This window comes from Aquarana catesbeiana, linkage group LG08 (genome assembly GCF_042186555.1).
Source record: "Aquarana catesbeiana isolate 2022-GZ linkage group LG08, ASM4218655v1, whole genome shotgun sequence".
Taxonomy (NCBI): domain Eukaryota; kingdom Metazoa; phylum Chordata; class Amphibia; order Anura; family Ranidae; genus Aquarana; species Aquarana catesbeiana.
Genome location: NC_133331.1, coordinates 32091098 through 32112923, shown reverse-complemented (window position 1 = coordinate 32112923; position 21826 = coordinate 32091098). Strand labels below are relative to the sequence as shown.

The following is a 21826-nucleotide window of genomic DNA, read 5'->3' as shown; positions in this document are numbered from 1 at the left end:
GTTTAAAACCTTGTCAGTTTTTTTTTTTTTTAGCCATTTGTGACCCTTTTGAGAAGCTTTCTCTTCATTTTTGTGTTTTGTAGACGCAATAGGAAGTGAGAGAACTATCCAAAGTGAGCAAAATCCTCTCCCACAGTTGTCGCTGGAACAAATGTTCCCATTGGAGATTTCTTCACTATTCCTGTTATGGTGATAACTCAAAATTGTGTTTTGTTTCCTTTATTATCAGTCCCAGTGGGGACACAGATGGCAACAAAAATGGGTTCTAGCCACCAATCCAAAACTGAAGAAAAAAGTTTTGACTTTTGGATACAGTATATTGGGTTACATTTGAGGGATCAAAAAGTGGTCTGATCAATTTTAATGTCATCTTTTTTATTTTGTTTCCAGAATCTGCACCTTGAAGGGAATGCCCTTAGCTCCCTTCCTGAGAGTCTTTTTCTGTGTCTGTCAAACCTTGTCTGGTTGGATCTTCGGAACAATAAAATCACAAGTCTGCCTAGTACAATTGGGAAGCAAAGGTAAATTTATATTAGAAAGCAAGCGAATGTAGGTTGATTTGTAAAGGTACAAATTTGACCATGCCACTGCTGGACGCAGTTGTTCACACAGGGGGTGTGCATAGAGGTTGTTTCTCCTCCAATAGCTACATTTCTCAATGGGCTATTTTGGTGCCAATGAAACCAGGGTTTCTTTTGATGTTATTGTCTAAAATTTTTATTTTTTTTTGCTATATATTCCAAAAAACAAATCCATTGCAAAACACTGTTTATTTATTTATTTATTTATTTATTTAGTTAGTTATTTATTTTTTGAATAAGCAGTTTTAACTTATTAAAACAAAACAGTGTGTGTGTTTTTTTTTTTTTTTTTTTTTTTTTTTTTAATGTATGTATTTATTTATTTTTGAATACGCAGTTTTAACTTTTTAAAACTAGAGTTACCATAGATAGAAACTGCAGCTTTATTCCTTCATTTGGCTTCTTTATAATGACTCTGAAACATATTCCTGGTACTAACCACCATGGCAAAACTATTTGCATATGAAACAAAGGTGTCTTAATGTTGTGTAATTTATACACCGTGCTAAAAAACAAAATGTGAAAATGGTTTAAAAAAAAGTAAAAGAAGAATAGCTGAGAGCTACTAATTTATTAAATTTAATTTTTATTTAGTACATATTTATTTTTTTTTTTTTGTGAGACTGATGCAACTGATAATATAAGTTCATAAATACACAGTAACAATATTGTTACAATGAATGTTTATCATTTTTTTTATGCACAAATCAAATCAGTGGCCCTTATTTTATCAGTTGCATCAGTCTCCCCAAAAAAATGTACTAAATACACACCGCTCCTATAGCGCTGCAAAGATGCGGCTTGCAGGACTTTTTTGACCGTCCTGAAAGCGCCCTCGTGCTTTCACATTGGAGTGAATTGAGTGGCTCTTTCTGGGCGCTTTGCAGGCACTATTTTTAGTGATATAGCGCCTCAGTGTGAAAGTAGCCTTACACACAAAGTCTGTTCCATTGACAAATTGTTACAATGTTTATACTTAAATTTCACTGCTGAAGAATGTTGTGATTCTTGGCAGACTGCCCTTTTATTTTTCTTCCTTTCTTTTGACGGCTGTGGCTTCAGAAGAGCAGAGAGAATTCTTTGCATAGACAGAATCGTGTAACACTTTTGTCAAGATCGTAATAGGAAAAAATCGCGATAAAGATTCTTGACGATTAATCGTGCATTTCAAATAAGATATTTTACAACAGTAAAGGAAAATTTAAATAAAAAGTCCAGGGATAGACTCGATGAGGTTGATTTACTATAACCTATTTACTGTTCTTCATTTTGCACAGCAAACTTTTTTCTTTGTTTTTTTTTAACTGTGGATCAGTTATTATAGCATTTTGTCCAGTAGGTCTTTTATTATATTGAGTTGATTGAACTAAGTATGGTAAACACAATACAGTACAGCTGAACCCATCAATTATGAGATTTCCAAATTGTGGGTGTTATTAGGATCCCCAAACATATGCAATGAGTATCATATTTTGACTTTTCATACATACAATTGAGCAATAAGAAACGCAAAAGGTTTTAAAATACATGCACCTGTGAATTATTTACTCTGCATGATGCATAATTTAAAGAGGGCCTTTCCATTATTGAAACAGTTACAAAATAATTAATGTAATTAAAAGAGAACTAGATTGAAACCTGTACCCAGGTACCAGTGAATATATGCTGCTGTTTTCCATGCTTGCCTTGCTTCATATAGAGTCGCCATACTGGATGTCCTGCAGCATACAGCTGCTATTGGGACCAATTGTAGTTGAATGGTCTGCAATGGCTACAGTATTTTAGTTATTGGTGCTTTAGTTACACAGATATCCTTGTTTCTGCACCCCGTAAGGGATGTCTTTGGATGTTTTCTATGTTAGGTCTGTCCCTCTTTTATGTTGTACATGGGATAAATGTTTTATATTCCCTCCCACAGGCTACTGAAGTATCTTCTTTTAGAAGGAAACCCAATACAGGCCCTTCCTGTACAGCTTGGTAAGTGTGTAATAATTAGTACATATATTTAAATATTTATCCTATAGATTACATCATTTGTGGACCAGAGCTTGCAGAGCTAGAAGGTCTTCTATACCTGGGTAAAGGAAGCTCGGGTATAAACAAAAAGTTTTCTTTAGATTCTCAAAGGGCAATGTTTTTTTAGGAATGTTGCCTCAGCTTCTGAAGCTTGGACAGCTGTTGATATGCAAGGTAGATGACCTCTAAAATCTGAGAAACCTCAAAGTGTATTTTGGGTCTTTGTCCTTGCTACTATTACATCATTGGGTGTAAGAGGAAGTCTTGCTTTTGTCTGCTTCCCACCATAATTAAGTAAAGAGCTAAAGGTGGTCATATTCCAAACTGGTAAACATTACAGTACAATACATGGGAAAATTGAGTTACTTTCCTTGAGACACTAAATATTGCGCTACTGGAGTAAAGAAAAAAAAATGAAATACCTTCGTCCTAAAAACGCAATAGAGACAAGGAAATTGAGGCGCAACCTTGGACTTTCGTGGTACGGTATATAGACTAATGCTGCATACATTCGGTTGGAATTTCCGTCAAAAAAAGTGTGATGGGAGCTTTTGGTCAGATATTCCGAACATGTGTACGCTCCATCCAACTTTTTCTGTCTGAATTTCCGCCAGCAAAAGATTGAGAGCAGGTTCTCTATTTTTCCGACAGAAAAAGTTCTTGACGGAAATTCCATTCATCTGTATGCAATTCCGACGCGCAAAAAAACATGCATGCTTGGAAAACAATTTGACGCATGCTCGGTAGCATTGAACTTCATTTTCTCGGCTTGTCGTAGTGTTGTACGTCACCGCGTTCTTGACGGTCGAAAGTTCAGAGAACTTTTGTGTGACTGTGTGTATGCAAGCCAAGCTTGAGCGGAAATCCATTGGAAAAACCATCCAAGATTTTTCCGACGGAAATTCCGCTCGTGTGTACGGGGCATTACAATGCTGAAACAGCTTTTTGTTTTTTTTTTTTAAAAAATGCAAATTTATTTGAAGAAGAATTATTAAAAAATGCCCACAACGAACACCCTTAAATACTCAAATTCCTCTGATATGAACTGGAAAGGAATGGATGTATCAACCCACAATGGGGAATTTGATATTTGTCTTTAACCAGTTGTAGACTCTACATGTTTCGCGGTGACCCACTTCTTCAGGAGTATAGTTCAGAGGAATATTTATTCTAAAAAGAAACGTATACACAAGAGATCTTCATAAAACAAAACATGGTATTTATGGGTTTTTCCTGTTATGGGATATTTTGCACCTTTTGTATATGTTATTTGTCTGCCCTTGTGGGTATTTTTTAATAATTCTTCTTCAAATAAATTTCTATTTAAAAAACAAAAAAAGCTATTTCAACATTGTAAGTCTATACCGTACCTCAAAAGTTCAAGGTTTCCTCAATTTCCTTGTCTCTATTTCTTGAGACACTTATGCCGCGTACACACGGTCGGACTTTTCGTCTACAAAAGTCCGACAGCCTGTCCGACAGACTTCCTGCGGACTTTCGGCGGACTTGCAGCAGACTTTCTAACGAACGGACTTGCCTACACACGACCACACAAAAGTCCGACGGATTCGTACGTGATGACGTACACCGGACTAAAATAAGGAAGTTCATAGCCAGTAGCCAATAGCTGCCCTAGCATGGGTTTTTGTCCGTCGGACTAGCACACAGACGAGCGGATTTCGGGGTCCGTCGTAGTTACGACGTAAAGATTTGAAGCATGTTTCAAATCTAAAGTCCGTCGGATTTGAGGCTGAAAAAGTCTGCTGAAAGTCCGGAGAAGCCCACACACGATCGGATTACCAGCCAGCTTTAGTCCGTCGGCGTCCGTTGGACTTTTGTAGACGAAAAGTCCGACCGTGTGTACGCGGCATTAGAATACATTTAAAGGTAGAAAATGCTAAAAATACATGAGAAAATTAATATTTATTAAATCATTTGTTTTACTACCGTTCTTCGTTTACCTCTTTTTTGGATATATATTTTTTTTATTTTCATTCCCTGATGGAGGTAAGGTGCAGCCCTGAAACATGTTGGATTTGTGTAGTTCACATCCAATTGAAATAAATTTGTATCTGGACTAAACACCATGGTGTGGCGCTTCAAGTCTAGGTTCACTCTTTAACTTAAAGTTGCCGTAGAAACTCTTTGGTTTGTAGAAGCCACCGGTCTAGTGCCCAGACACCATACATCAACACTGTCCTCACACCAATGGGTGGTAATAAGGAAAGTTTGTGACAGCAGGCAGGGGTTCCTCTCCCCTGCACCCGCTGTCACATTGAAAATCCACCTGCCCGCACAGCCGCAACATTAATTCACAGTACATTGTGAATGAAGAAAATACAAGTTCCATCTGCCACCATGGCAGATGACGTGTAGTTCTCAATGGACTGCGATGAGCGCCCTCGTAGTCCATTGACACTTCCTCCAGCTTTTAATCAGAAAACCTGGAGGTATGGGCAGGAAGCTGGAGAACATGTCTACAGGAGCCTGACTTTGTACCCGCAATCGACTGATTGCACGAGCAATGCTTTGCAGGCTGCTGGATTAAAAAAATATTAAATGCACATTTTTTTTATTCTGCAAAAATATGTGCATTTATTTACATTTTTTTCCCCCTTAAATGTGAACTTCTCCTTTTTAAGCATTCAAAATCAATGGACTTACTCCTCTTAGCATATGTGAACAATCTGGGTGCTGGCTGCTACAGTCAGTCTCCACTCTCCATCAAAGATATCAAAAAGTATGTCGGCTTCAGCTATACTCCAAACTTGGCACCTCCTTGCTGTATTTATTAATTGCCAGCAAAATGTCTGCATGCAACAATGTCTCTTAAGGAAGGCTGATTTTTGGGTTCAGACTTTGTGTGCAGACATTTTGCTGACAATTAATAAATACAACTTGAGGAGCTAAGTTTGGAGTGTGGCTGATATACTTTTTCCTGCCCTAAAACAACACACAATGCACTTGTAGTAATATACACATTTAATGCATGTACAGTAATATACACATTTAATGCATGTGCAGTGATATACACATTTAATACATGTACAGTAATATACACATTTAATGCATGTGCAGTGATATACATATTTAATACATGTACAGTAATATACACATTTAATGCATGTGCAGTGATATACATATTTAATGCATGTACAGTAATATACACATATATTGCATGTGCAGTGATACACACATTTATTGCATGTGCAGTGATACACACATTTATTGCATGTGCAGTGATACACACATTTATTGCATGTGCAGTGATATACACGTTTAATGCATGTGCAGTGATATACGCATTTAATGCATGTGCAGTGATATACATATTTAATGCATGTACAGTAATATACACATATATTGCATGTGCAGTGATACACACATTTATTGCATGTGCAGTGATACACACATTTATTACATGTGCAGTGATATACACGTTTAATGCATGTGCAGTAATGCACACATTTAATGCATGTGCAGTAATGCACACAATTAATGCACGTGCAGTGATATACACATTTAATGCACGTGCAGTGATATACACATTTAATGCACGTGCAGTGATATACACATTTAATGCACGTGCAGTGATATACACATTTAATGCACGTGCAGTGATACACACATTTAATGCATGTGGAGTCATACACACATTTAATGCACGTGCAGTGATATACACATTTAATGCACGTGCAGTGATATACACATTTAATGCACGTGCAGTGATATACACATTTAATGCACGTGCAGTGATATACACATTTAATGCACGTGCAGTGATACACACATTTAATGCATGTGGAGTCATACACACATTTAATGCATGTGCAGTGATATACACATTTTATGCACTGCAGAAATACAGCGCAGCAGGTCACTGATGTCTGAATGGCCTTAAAGTTTTGTATTGGTGGCTGTGAGGAAATGGTTCACGCTCTTTGTAATGTATTTATACACCAAGCTTTCAACATTTTTTGAGAATATTTTTAGGACTTGTGAGTCGTCATTTTTCTGACCTTGCTGTTACTTATGTTCTGGCTTTGACATTATATCCAGAGTCTGTTTGGATGGAAGTAGTATTTAGCAAAGTTCTTCCTGAACTTCATTTCTATGCAGCTAGTGAACCACAATTTACAGAAAGAAAAGTAAATGATATGGAAATATTTGGTTTTATTTTTAGTTGGCATTCTTTGCATCGATGTGATTAATTCACCATTAGCAGAAAACACCTATTTAATCATGTTAGCAAAATGTTGTCGATGTTAAACCTCTCATCATTGTTTCATTATGAAGTAATTTTGGTGCTGATTTGATTGTTGCGGACTAATGAGACTTTAGTATCGAATTTTTGATTACTAATTTGCATAACTGAGAACCTGAGATTATTTCCGACACTACTGAAGTGATCTAAATTCTTAAAGTGTACTCCATTAATTTCATAACAAACGTTGTAAATTAACAGCTGGCAAAAAAAGTTTGCACAAGAACCTTTATAACTAGCAATCCTTATCATCTGTGTATTTGGAAAGCCCCCTTTATTGGCTGATGATGTGCTCCTACTGGTTTGAGGGAGGGCAGGAATAATGGAAGAGCTCCACCTGAGAACTGAACCCCAACACTTCATCTTCCTGATATGTGTCTGCTGTACCATGTACATGTATGAGAAAGTCTCCTGTTCTCTTTGTATTGCTTCCTTTGTGTGAATTCTCCAGTGTTCCTGCCAGTCCCTCTGCTTTCCTATTAAAAACTGACCACACTAAGCAGGAGAGCACAGCATGGTCAGTTCTCTAGCTGTGCTGGGAACTCTGTGAACCAATGATCAGACTTGTCCTGACACCCCCCCTGCTGCACAGCCATTCACTGGGAAGCGCCGTGTCCATGTGCTGCTGCTTCTCCTCCTCCCCCCAGCTCATATGCAGCTGAGAACAGAGGGAATGTGATCACTTATAAAATAAGGTATTTATAATGTTTTATTATATCTATATAAAAATCTTTTGCCTTTCATTTCTATTTGAAACTGAATGGGTTGTTTTACAAGGTGATCGTTTACAATCATCTTAAGGCCTTGGTTAAAGCAGAACATTATCTACATTACTAATTATGCTACCAAAATTAGTGTGTGTTGCAAATTGCCTCCAGCATTGCTCCTGTTTCTTCTTGCTGGAGGCTGCCATTTTCCTGAAGCCCAGAGCCCCTGGGCAGAAGTAAATCATAAAGGGGAATTTAACCCTTTGATGTAACCATTTGAAAGAATAGTTACATTCCTGGAATGCCGGTATGGCTAACTGTTATATTTGCTTGTTTCCTTAATCAAACTGTCAAACCATCAAATGGCTGGTGTCATAACCAATCACATGTGCAGCACCATGGCAGTTGCAGATCAAACAGAAGCAGCTTCCTTGGCTGTAAAGGATAGGAGGGTTTAATTCTGCTTTAAGGCTGTCAGCAGATGGGCAACTGAGCAACTGAGCATGTGTAGACCAGGGTGATGCAGTGAACAGTGAGGGAAAAAAAGTATTTGATCCACTGCTGATTTTGTACAATTGCCCACTGACAAAGAAATGATCAGTCTATAATTTTAATGGTCAGTTTATTTTACCAGTGAAAGACAGAATAACAACAAAAAAATCTAGAAAATGCATTTCAAAAAAAGTTCTAAATTGATTTGCATTTCAATTAGTGAAATAAGTATTTGATCACCTATCAATCAGCAAGATTTCTGGCTCCCAGGTGTCTTCTATACAGGTAACTAGCTGAGATTAGAGCACTGTCTTAAAGGGAGTGCTCCTAATCTCAGCTTGTTACCTGTATAAAATACACCACGATGGCTAGGACCAAAGAGCTGTCCAAGGATGTCAGGGACAAGATTGTAGACCTACACAAGGCTGGAATGGGCTACAAGACCATCGCCAAGCAGCTTGATGAGAGGGTGACAACAGTTGGTGCGATTATTTGAAAATGGAAGAAACACAAAATACCTGTCCGTCTCCATCGGTCTGGGGCTCCGTGCAAGATCTCACCTTGTGGAGTTTCGATGATCATGAGAACGGTGAGGAATCAGCCCAGAACTACACGGAATAATCTCAACAATGATCTCAAGGCAGCTGGGACCATAGTCCCCAAGAAAACAAATTGGTAACACACTGAACTACGAAGTACTGAAATCCTGCACGCGCCCGCAAAGGTTTCCCTGCTCAAGAAAGCACATGTACAGGCCCGTCTGAAGTTTGCTAATGAACATCTGAATGATTCAGAGGGGAACTGGGTAAAAGCATTGTAGTCAGATGAGACCAAAATCGAGCTCTTTGGCATCAACTCAACTTGCCGTGTTTGGAGGAAGAGGAATGCTGCCTATGACCCCAAGAACTCCATCCCCACCGTCAAACATGGAGGTGGAAATATGCTTTGTGGAGTGTTTTCTGCTAAGGGGACAGGACAACTTCACTGCATCAAAGGGACGATGGACGGGGCCATGTACCATCAAATCTTGGGTGAGAACCTCCTTCCCTCAGCAAGGGCATTGAAAATGGGTTGTAGATGGGTATTCCAGTATGACAATGACCCAAAACATACAGCCAAGGCAACAAAGTGCTCAAGTAGAAGCACATTAAGGTCCTGGAGTGGCCTAGCCTTTCTCCAGACCTTAATCTCATAGAAAATATGTGGAGGGAGTTGAAGGTTCGAGTTACCAAACATCAGCCTCGAAACCTTAAAGTGGATGTAAACCCACTCTCATCCTTTCTAAACTACTGCCATAGGGATTATCTATAAGGATATACATGCCTCCTGCATGTATCTTTACCTGTCAAATGTCTCCCCTCTGTTATGAGACCCGAAAAACTGCAGATTCTGTGGGCGGGTCTGTTGTCTGGAGCTCGGTGGGTGGAGTCATGATGTCAGTAGCTAGCAGTTTTGTGCACAGTGACATCTGAAGACCACCCAAGCCTAGTTTACACTCAGCCTGGCACTCCCATGCACAATTTTTTAAACATGGCAAAGCATGTCCTTTTCAGGAATATATTGTGGGTGAAAATTCAGAGCTAAAACCCTTTACATTTTGGGCTGATTACTAGGAGCAGTTATGCACAATAATAACCTATAGAAATCAGTCAAATTTCCATTCCACTAGTTGACAGCAGTCAGAATAACCAGGATTATTTGATTCATCGCTATGGGTAACCGTATGTTACACATTGCTATCTGCATTTGTTAAATAAAGAGCATAGATTTGTTGTGTCAACTGCTTGGCAACCTTGTGGAATCAGTAAGTGCTGTCTTTATTGTAGGGATTTCCTGTTCTTTTGATGGTCAGGCATAGAACTGGTGAAACCTGTGTGAGTGTGTTATTTGTCAGTATACATTTTCAATATTTTTAACCCTAATAGACTAAAGGTAGATCCATCCAGATTCAATAATGCTTATAAGTACAACAACTGTGATCTGGAGGTGCTGGAGCATGATATGGGCTCTTCTGGAGTTCACATTTAATATCTTATTCCACCTTTTCTGATCATGTTTCATGCATTGCTTAACCCATATTTAGGTTATAACATGAAACGTGGTCAAAGTTCACAGCCCCCCACCCACAAACCACTGATCGTGTAAAATTTGTAGTCAGTGCTGATGTGCGTGTCCCACATCACAAGACAGTAATTCTCAATGAAGCACAAGTCACCACACTTGTAGTCCCTTAGATAATTCATTTCAGCTTTGTATCTGAAGGTCTGTACCTTGGTATTAATGCTGAAGAGCCTGGAGAGACCGGGTCTTATATTATTTTGGCTACAAAAAACACACTAGGGCTTATTTTCAGGGGATGTCTTATTTATTTACTATATGTACAATAATCTACATTTATTCAAATACAGTAAAGCCTTGGTTTGGGAGTAACTTGGTTTGAGAGCTTTTTGCAAGATGAGCAACATTTTTTTTAATACATTTTGACTTGATATACGAGCGATGTCTTGATATACAAGTAGTGTCATGTCACAGTATGAGAAGCGAGGCCCCTCTAAGTGTAGAAATATGGTTACATTTAATGAAGGTACAACATTTAGCAACACATTGCTACACTTAGAGGCGCCTCTCTTCTCTTTTATACTCTGGAGCTTCTGCTGGATTTTGCTTCTAATCCCCTTGTGGAGGCTTCCATTTGTGGATGGACATTTTATGGTTACACAACCTATCACATTTCTATAATCTTTTTATAAGGACTATAAACTGAAGGACCTATGAATAAATGGTTGTGGAACAAATCATCTGAGTTTCCATTATTTCTTATGGGGAAAGTCGCTTTGATAAACACGTGCTTTGGATTACAAGCATGTTTCCGGAACGAATTATGCTCGCAATGCTCGCAATAAATAAATATATATATATATATATATATATATATATGTGTATGTGTGTATATATATATATATATATATATATATATATATGTATGTATGTATGTATGTATGTATGTATGTATGTATGTATATATATATATATATATATATATATATATATATATATATATATATATATACACACCACTTTTTTAGGACCGAGTACAAGTACCGATACTTTTTTTTCAAGTACTTGCCGATACCGATTACTGTTTTTTTTTGTCATGTGACAGTGTTTTTTTAAATTTTTTTTAACAATGCTTTCTTTTTTTCCTTTTTTTTTTTTTTTTTTAGGGGGGGGGAGGGGTGAACGGTGTCTGTGTGTGTTTTTTTTTTTTTTTTTTTTTTTTTATTGCAATATGTGTTTTTTTTTTTTTGGTTTTGTTTTTTTAATCAGCCCTGTTGGGGGGCTTTTGTGAGATATCAGGGGGTCTTAACAGACCCCTGATATCTCCCCCTTGAGACAGAGAAAGAGACAGAGGATAGAGATTCCCCAGTCCCTTTCTCTGCAGCCTCAGCTGCACTGAGAATGAATGGAGAGAAGACAGCGGCTCCTCTCCATTCATAAACTGAGACATCGTAATCACAGGAGATTACAATGTTTCAGTTATGTGAATGGACAGAGTCAGCCGACTCTGTCCATTCACAAAGGAGGACATGGAGAGAGAGACCACACAATGGAGGGGGACAGAGGAAGAGAGAGGGACAGCAGAATGGAGGGGGACAGAGGAAGAGAGGGGGACAGCGGAACGGAGGGGGACAGAGGAAGAGAGAGGGACAGCAGAACAGAGGGGGACAGAGGAAGAGAGGGGGACAGCGGAACGAAGAGGGACAGAGGAACGGAGGGGGACAGCGGAACGAAGAGGGACAGCGGAATGGAGGGGGACTGGAGGAGGATGCGGTGACAGTCAGCGGTGATCGCGTGTGGGGGAGTTACAAGCACCGATCACTGCTGTATATCACTAAGCAGCTGAAAGCCGCGGGGGGAGTCTTCTCTCCCCTTGTCAGCTCAGGAGTCAGCGTTTTGACATTCTGTAATCCCAAAAATAAACCTTGCTTAAAGCAGAAGTAAACCCATCCATTTAACAGTTTAAAAAAACAGTTACATTTCTGGCACGTGCCCGAAATGTAACACTCCCATTGGTTGTGCTCTCAACCAAACTTTTCAAACCATCCTATGGCTGGTGTCATAACTGATCACATGTGCAGCATCATGACAGTTGTAGATTAAAACAAGGCCAAGATGGCAGCTTCCTTGTCTATAAAAGATAGGGGGGTTTACTTCCACTTTAAAGTCATTGTAAAAATATGTAATCCGTTTTGTAAAAAGATTATATAATATGCAGTGTTGTCTCCTGGAAAATACCTTATTTACAGTGATGCTGGGCGCTCATGTGACCCGCCTGAGCTCTTCTTCCCCGCACCGAGCACTACAGAGGGAGGGGCTGCTGATGTCACCCAGGAGGAGAGGAGAAGTGCTTTGGTGGGTCACGTAAGTGCCCAGCGGCGCTGTAAATAAAGTATTTTCCACATTAAAGTTACAAAAGGAGACACACTGCACATTTATATAATCTTTTTACAAAACAGATTGCATGTTTTTATTAGGGCTTATTTTCGGGGTAGGGCTTATATTGCAGCCATCCCTGAAAATAATGCTAGGTCTTATTTTCAGCGTAGGGCTTCTTTTTGGGGAAACAATGGGATGGAGGTAAGTGTACTATCTCTTCTTTTGCAGGGAGCTGCTTTGGCTTATTGACGGCAGAATCCCTTTAAGCACAAGCTTTGCATTGGACAATCGATTGTGTTTCACCTGCCAATCAAGGTAGAGAAAAACTGCTCCAGACACTTTCACCATCAATTGATTAGGGAAAAGTAGTTTTTAAAATATTTTCTAACTTGCTTATTTGCAATTCCCCCCTCCTCACTGAGAGTTCTGTTCTTCACTTTCTCTCCATTGCAGCAAAAGATGGCTGTGTGCAACCTCTGTAGTTTAACATAACCAGGTTTGTTTTGATACTGCCAATGTAATCTAAATTTCAATAAAGCCATTAATGGAGCTTTGGCAAATCCATTTGTTGAGACGTGACTTTAGATGACTGCATTTTTTCCCCTCTTTTCCGTACCTTGTAGCGGTTAAGATTAATTGCTACCATTTTCTGTGCTGCTGAGCATGACTGTTTGCTAATGCACTCTGGAATTGTATTTTACCCTGCAGAACTGTGCTTACATAGACCGTTCCCCAAATGTATTTCATACTGTGACAAAGTAATATTGTTTTTGTGCTGTTTTTAATGCATCTAACATCCAAATTAACTACTTGAAATGAAAGGTGTTAAACACATATTTCTTCAACTGTAGAAACAAAAAAAAACAATTTTAGTTAATTGGACTTTGCATTTGTATAGGGTATAGGATCTGTAGTTTTCAGCCCTGGGATATCAGAGTTGTTTGTTTTTTTGGAGTGGACCTGGCGGTGTTTTTGTCATGATTTTAGTCAGCGGCATATAAACGAAAATCACCCCAGATTTTCGGTGAATAATGAAAACGGAACAAAAATGTGAGGGAGGGATGTTTACTAGGGTTGCACCGATACCACTTTTTAAGACCCAGTACAAGTACCGATACTTTTTTCAAGTACTCACCGATGCTGACTGATTTTTTTTTTTTTTTTTTTATGTCATGCGACAGTGGCACTAACATGCAGCACTGATGAGGTGCGGACTGTGACAGTAGTTTTTTATTTTATTTTTTACAATTTATTTTTTTATTTATTTTTTATTTTGTTTACAATGCTTTCTTTTTTTGGGGGGGGGGGGGGGAGGGGACGGTGTCAGTGTTTTTTTTTTTAATTTTTTAAAATGTTTTTATTATTATTATTTTTACAAATTAACCTTTAAATATTTATTTATTACAATTCTTTATTTATTTATTTTTTATTTCATCAGCTCTGTTGGGGGGCTTTGGTGAAGATATCAGTGGGCTAAACAGACCCCTGGCATCTCTCCTTTGAGACAAGGAAAGGGACTGAGGACACAAATTCCCCAATCCTTTTCTCTGCAGCCTCAGCTGCACTGAAGATGAATGGACAGGAGACAGAGGCTCCTCTCCATTGATAAACGGAAGCATTGTAAACATATTTCGCAATGCTCAGTTATGAATAGGCAGAGTCAGTGATATATTTACCGGCTCCTTCCTCCACTCTCCATCATGACAGATCTGGGACGAGGGGAGGAGGACACTGGGAGCCGGGGACACCGGAGAGAGGGGGGAGTACACAGGGGGACAGTCGGGGGTGATCGGTGCGGCGGTGGGGGCAATTACAAGCACCAATCTCCCTGTATAGCTTTCAATAAAGCACCTGACAGCTGCAGGAGGGAGCCGAGGAGTAGCGGCTATCGTGTGCTTTATTGAAAGCTATACAGGAAGATCGGTGCTTGTAACTCCCCCCACCACCGCACCAATCATCTGTAAGGTTGCCCGGCCCCCCTGGCTGAGCTAAGGATGCCTGGTCCGATAAAACAGGTATTGGATCAGACATCGGAGCATTTGCACGAATACCGATACTCGTGCAAATGCTCAGTATCAGCACCGATACTAGTATTGCTATGTGTGCAACCCTACTGTTTACCCACGTGAACTGGAAAGTTCTAGAGAAATGCTTTAAATAATGCATTACAATTTTTAGCTAAACCCATTTGATTTTAGTCGACTAAAATGATTTTAGTCAAATAAAATGTACTGGAGATTTTAGTCGACTATGACTAAAATTGAATTGAAATTTGATGCCAAAGTTAAAGTAGAACTATGGGCAAGATTTTTTTTTTCAATTTGGATAGAGTAAGGGAGAGTTATAACCCCTGTCAGATTTTTTTTTTCGCGGTCTTTGTCCCATTGCGGGGATTTCGCTTCACTTTCTTTCCCATAGCCAAACAGGAAGTGAGAGGAAATCTGCAAATTAAAGGAATTTCTTGGGAGCCACCAGAACTAGTGTCCCCATTGGAAGATTTCCCATCTTATACTTTTCTGGGGACAACCCCAAATTTGGGGTTTTCTTTTTACTTTCACTGATGACAATGGTAAACAGGGCAAATAGAGAATGAATCCTCTTAAGGGGGGGCACGGACGGCAATTAAAATTGACGGGGGCTCTAATCCCTCTCCACTCTATCCAAAACGAAAAAAAAAGTTTTGCCTATAGTTATACTTAACACTGGGGCCTGGTACTTTTTGGTGTTGACAATTTAAGCTCAGTTGTACTGCCGGGATTAAACACATCAGTACTGGCATATTTCACCTCTTCATTACCAGGCAATTTTTCCGTTTTCACTGTTATGATCCTTAGACTGACAATTACTCTGTTGTGCAACACTGTATGCAGGTTAACTTTATAGCATATTTTAGACAGATAGGGCTTTATTTTGGTGTTATTTAATAACCTCCTGGACTTTTTCTTTTAGATTTTTACAATATAAAAGAAAAAAAGCCAACAAAAAACAGTTTCCTTTTACTTTGTTTCAAAATATAGCAAATAAAATGCCAGGACAGGATGAAAAACCCCGAAATTACCCCTTTTTGGAAAGCAGAAACCCCAAAGTAAACTGATTTTTAATTTTTTTTTTCCATAATTCTTTTGGGAAATGAAAAAACATGTCAGTATTCAGGGGTTTAAAACATGGAGCTTGGTAATGGTACAATAGATACATTAAAGCCCAATTCACAAAATAACCTTTTTATAAATGATGTATATGATAACACTGACTGTTCTTTTAAATCATTCCAAATATTTATTGGCTAAAATATTTGTCGTTCTGCCCTGGGGCTTAGTATTCACCCCCCTGACAAGCTGACCCTATTGTAATTTGGCTTCTTTGCTTTCAGAATTAGTCAGCTTTTTTTAGCTGAATAGAATCTGCAACAACTACTTCTTCATGAGGAAAAAAGAAAATTTAAATTATGCATGTTTGAGTATATCAATCAAAATGATGGCATTGCAGGATGTCAGATTAAAGATGTAACTCATTCCGACACATCATATACAAGGTCATTCCGGCCTTTTTCAGTCTTCTTTAGTATCATTTGTTTATTAGACACTTGGAGAAGGTGAATGTCTTATTGAAAATGTAGTGCAAACATTTTTCATGCTTGCTTAGAACATTTAGAAAAAGTGCCGGTCATAATATCAATGTATAAAAAGGGGGTACCTTCGTTCCTAAGAGAGAAGGAAGGATTTTAGGGAGGCTGAAATGGACTTTAATGCTACCATACAAAAGCTTGGGATACAGAAGATAAGTATAAAAAATATAATTTTTATTATAATTACAATTTAAAATACATGAATTAAAAAAAACGAGAGACATGGAACAATACAATGTCTCTAAATGGTTGTGGTGACACAGGATAATGTACCATCTGTATATTAATTGCTCAACATGTAGGGAACACCGCTTCTTCGGGAGCTTTTTTAGACAAATCTATGCACAATTTTATAGAGCGATTTACCAATGTCAAACTATGAATAGAGAGAGAAAACATATTAGTCATGACATCATACAAGCCTCAAGTAATAGCACAATATCATTATTATTATACAGGATTTATATAGCACCAACAGTTTGCGCAGCGCTTTACAACATGAGGGCAGACAGTACACTCACAATACAAATCAATACAGGAGGGATTAGAGGTCCCTGCTCGTTAGAGCTTACAATCTAGAAGGGAGGATCAATTGGAACAAAAGGTAATAACTGTGGGGGATGAGCTGATGGAGAAAATGAAAATACAGTTGTTAGGTGTGGGTAGGGTAGGCTTCTCTGAAGAGAAGGGTTTTCAGGGATCGTCTAAAAGTTAATAGAGTAGGAGATAAGCGGACAGATTGGGGTATAGCATTCCATAGGATTGGAGAGGCTTTGGAAAAGTCCTGGAGGCGAGCATGGGAGGAGGTGACGAGAGAGCTAGAGAGCAGAAGGTCTTGAGAGGAATAAAGGAAACAAGTATGTTGGTATTTAGAGACTAGGCTAGTGATGTAGCGGGGGGCTAAATTGTGGATGGCTTTGTAAGTAGTTGTTAGTATTTTGAGTTCAATTCGTTGGGTGAGCGGAAGCCAGTGGAGGGATTGACAGAGAAGGGTAGCAGACACAGAACGATTGGTAAGGTGGATGAGTCTTGCAGCAGCATTCATGATGGATTGAAGAGGTGATAGACTATGTAGAGGTAAGCCAATGAGAAGGGAGTTGCAGTAGTCGAGGCGAGAGATGACCAGCGAGTGAATCAGGAGCTTTGTGGTGCCATTGGTTAGAAAGGGGCGTATTTTGGAGATGTTGCGGAGGTTGAGGCGGCAAGATTTGGACAGTGAATGAATGTGGTGCTTAAAGAAGAGTTCAGAGTCCAGGACTACACCTAGAACCTTGGCATGTGGGGATGGGTTTATAGTTGTGGCATGGATTTCGACATAGAACAAGATTTCATCACTACACAGGATATACATTCATGTTCTATATTGTTCTATTACTTGAGGATTGTATGATGTTATGACTAATATGTTTTCTCTCTCTATTCATAGTTTGACATTGCTAATCGCTCTATAAAATTGTGCATAAATTTGTATAAAAAATCTCCTGAAGAAGCGGTGTTCCCTTCCGCTGAGCTGTGTCTCAGCCAATCAGGAGGAGTGTCCCGGACAGATTAGACGTCCATGGACATCGCTGGAGAGAGAGGGGGCTCAGGTAAGTAATTAGGGGGTGCTGGAGAGGCTGCTACACACAGAAGGTTTTTTAACCTAATGCATAGAATGCATTAAGATAAAAAAAAAACCTTGTGCCTTTACAACTCCTTTAAGCACTAATTTCACTTTTAATTCATAATGTCTATTCGCCTCAAGGTTCTCCTGTACATGTAGCTATACATGAAACCCACTAACTTTACATGCTGTGATTTTTGTTTAATGCATGATCCTACAATGATGGATGAGTTGGGTTACAAAGGCCTAATGTAAGTCAAATATTCCGCGCTTAGGACCAATAACAACAAGGAACTGCAGCCCCCCAAGCAAAATGGAAACACCAAAGTGAAATCCACAAAACCAAAGTGTTCTAATAGGGGAATGGCGCTGTTCACAGATAATGGAAAAATCAGAAAGACACAACCCCAACCCACCAGAAAATGGGAAAAAGGAAAATTGAAATTTGAATAAAAAATTTGAATAAAAAATATATGAATAAAAAAATAAAAATATGAATATAAAAGTGGTAAGCAATAGGTGTGCGGGGTGCACCAAAGTGTGTGAAAATTCTAACTAAAATGCTATGAGTTAATCCCTTAGGTTAAATGACAGAAGGTGTAAATATGCAAATCACTACCAAAAGTAAAAAACACAAAACCATACCTAGTACAAAGTGGAAAAAAAAATGACAAAAAAATGACATAAAAAGTGATAACAACATTAAAATTCCCACTCATGTGCCAAATATCATCCACAATACATAAAATATACATATAGGTGATTCAAATGAACATCTGTGATCATCCAAATTTAAATAAGAAAAGATAAGTGAAAAGTGGAAATGTATGTGGAAGGTGAATGGAAAAAATGAGTATATTAATTAATAAATATGTGCCATCAAACAGATATATAAATGAGTAAATAATACACTCAAAAATGTCCAATATGAATTGTCCAATGAAAGTATATCTGACAGGTGTGTGATCATCAGCAAATTTCAGTGTTAGTGTGTCCGTATCTGGCAGGCCCCCTTTTGTGCCCTCACTCACCAGAAAGCCCTACCCCTGCAGGGGTGAAGGGCATGAATCAATCCTGTGGCCGGAATGCTGGAGTCCAGGGATCCCCCTCTCAGGTTCAACAAGCCCCTTCCCACTGGATCCACGTTGTTCTTACATGAGTATCCACCGGAACAAATTATATGTGGAGAAACAGGGAATCCGCATGGTGTAAGTCCGTTAAAAAGAGTTTATTGTCAAAACATATATAGAAAAGTTAAAAACGGGAGCTAACAGTGCTCACTAAACAAAAACAAAAAACGGATGGTGTCTAGGCAGCGAGGTGCCGGCGTGCGTTCCACCGGCCTAGCTGCTGAAACCGGAAATGCAGAGTCAAAACGTGAAAGCGACGTGTGCGTACCGTATGGCCGCGCCTTACGCGTTTTGTCATCCGAGGCGCGCGCCTCGGATGACGTCTTGATGACAAAACGCGTAAGGCGCGGCCATACGGTACGCACACGTCGCTTTCACGTTTTGACTCTGCATTTCCGGTTTCAGCAGCTAGGCCGGTGGAACGCACGCCGGCACCTCGCTGCCTAGACACCATCCGTTTTTTGTTTTTGTTTAGTGAGCACTGTTAGCTCCCGTTTTTAACTTTTCTATATATGTTTTGACAATAAACTCTTTTTAACGGACTTACACCATGCGGATTCCCTGTTTCTCCACATATAATTTGTTCCGGTGGATACTCATGTAAGAACAACGTGGATCCAGTGGGAAGGGGCTTGTTGAACCTGAGAGGGGGATCCCTGGACTCCAGCATTCCGGCCACAGGATTGATTCATGCCCTTCACCCCTGCAGGGGTAGGGCTTTCTGGTGAGTGAGGGCACAAAAGGGGGCCTGCCAGATACGGACACACTAACACTGAAATTTGCTGATGATCACACACCTGTCAGATATACTTTCATTGGACAATTCATATTGGACATTTTTGAGTGTATTATTTACTCATTTATATATCTGTTTGATGGCACATATTTATTAATTAATATACTCATTTTTTCCATTCACCTTCCACATACATTTCCACTTTTCATTTATCTTTTCTTATTTAAATTTGGATGATCACAGATGTTCATTTGAATCACCTATATGTATATTTTATGTATTGTGGATGATATTTGGCACATGAGTGGGAATTTTAATGTTGTTCTCACTTTTTATGTCATTTTTTTGTCACTTTTTTTTCCACTTTGTACTAGGTATGGTTTTGTGTTTTTTGTGTTTTTTACTTTTGGTAGTGATTTGCATATTTACACCTTCTGTCATTTAACCTAAGGGATTAACTCATAGCATTTTAGTTAGAATTTTCACACACTTTGGTGCACCCCGCACACCTATTGCTTACCACTTTTATATTCATATTTTTATTTTTTTATTCATATATTTTTTATTCAAATTTTTTTATTCAAATTTCAATTTTCCTTTTTCCCATTTTCTGGTGGGTTGGGGTTGTGTCTTTCTGATTTTTCCATTATCTGTGAACAGCGCCATTCCCCTATTAGAATACAAAGGCCTAATTACTACAGACAAAATAGTTGCTCTTAAATAAACAGAAATCTGATTTATATCCTATGCACCAAAGAGGTGACAAAATGCAAATTAGATGTTGAAAAGCAGCAAGAAGTTGTCATTGTAAAAGGGTGCCCTGCTTGCTTGCATGCAATTCTCATAGGACTGCTAGCATTGTCCTCTGCACAATAGGTGACTAGTGCTCAATTGGTTGAGAAAATAAGTTGATGGTTACCCAAAATAAATCTAGTTCCAAGAGGTAATATGGACTAGAAGGATTCAGGTGTGCATTAAGCAGAAGGCTTTGCATGTACAGAAGAGTCTCTTGAAATGAGGACACTTTAGACTGAAATGGGAAGAAAAAGTAGGGGAACCACATTCCAAATAGTCAAGTCCAAGGTAACTTTATTCCATTAGGATGATCCACTAGAATCTCCTCAACTTGTAGGCTACCTTTGTGAAATCCTAGTGCATTATTCCAATGAAATACATTTACTTTGAGCACATTTTTTCATCCAGTTTCAAATGTTCAGATCTCCAAAGACTGATCTCGGACAAGCTGCATGACCTGCACATGAATTGACAGTTTTACCAACAAAACTAGAAAGATCATGGTATGACCTTATTTTGTCTTGTATTTCTTTTTGTCAAGCATAGGCATACACTCCTACTATACGTGTTCATGTTTCCGAAAGCAGCCTTTTGAAAGAAATGTGTACTTCTGGTGGCAGTAAAGCAGAAATCTTGATTTAGCATTTTTTTTCTGTGCAGGTGATGTGACTACACTAAAGGCTTTAAATCTTCGGAACTGCCCGCTTGAATTTCCTCCAGAAGATGTTGTGTGTAAAGGACTTGAATCTATTTTATCTTTTCTCAGAAACTCCAAGCAAACCGATCTCAGTTCTTCTGATCCTGATGAACCAGGTATACAATGTCTGTAACTGGAATCCTAATTTTAAATAGGAGTTTTCAAACTTTTCAATATGAGGGCACACTGTATATTTACAATGAATGGATATTTGAATGAATTAATATGTTTTAATTGGAGATTTGTTTATAATCAGCATACGAACAAGAGAGCGAGAACTTCAGAAAAACCAATCAAATAAATTCCGTAAAACTTGAGCTATTAATAAAGCTTGAACAAAAATAAATTTCGTATGCACCTTTTGCTTTAAAGTCTCTATCGGATTTTGTTGGGGTCTCCATCGGAGTCCCTTCCTTAGATCAGGGGCCCCCTTAAATCAGGGTTCCACATCAGAGAACCCCTTATATCAGAAGCCACACCAGAGTCTGTCCTTGCATTAGAGGCCCACCTTGCATCAGTGTCTGACCTTACAGTACATATTTGCAGCAGGACAGGAGCCGGGAGGTAGACGGGGTCTGGATTGAGGCGGTAGCTCTAGTTCTCCCATCTTGTCCGGTCCTTCACCAGCATTTGCTCTGTGGCTTCTTCGGCGGGGTCCTTGGTCTTCAGCCATCTTGATTAGCTAGCACAGGATGACATAACTTCCGCACATGCACATAAGTCACAAAGCCAAGAATGTAAAC

At 38.9% G+C, this 21826-nt stretch overlaps 1 protein-coding gene across 1 annotated transcript in view; it reads left to right on the top strand.

Annotated features, from left to right (window-relative positions):
- Nucleotides 1-21826, top strand: part of LRRC27 (leucine rich repeat containing 27) — an 82194-nt gene that overhangs the window by 27244 nt on the left and 33124 nt on the right. The window contains exons 3-5 of the mRNA XM_073595671.1: nt 391-521; nt 2500-2558; nt 21047-21199. Of these exons, the coding sequence (XP_073451772.1) occupies nt 391-521; nt 2500-2558; nt 21047-21199 (343 nt within the window). The remainder of the gene's footprint in view (nt 1-390; nt 522-2499; nt 2559-21046; nt 21200-21826) is intronic.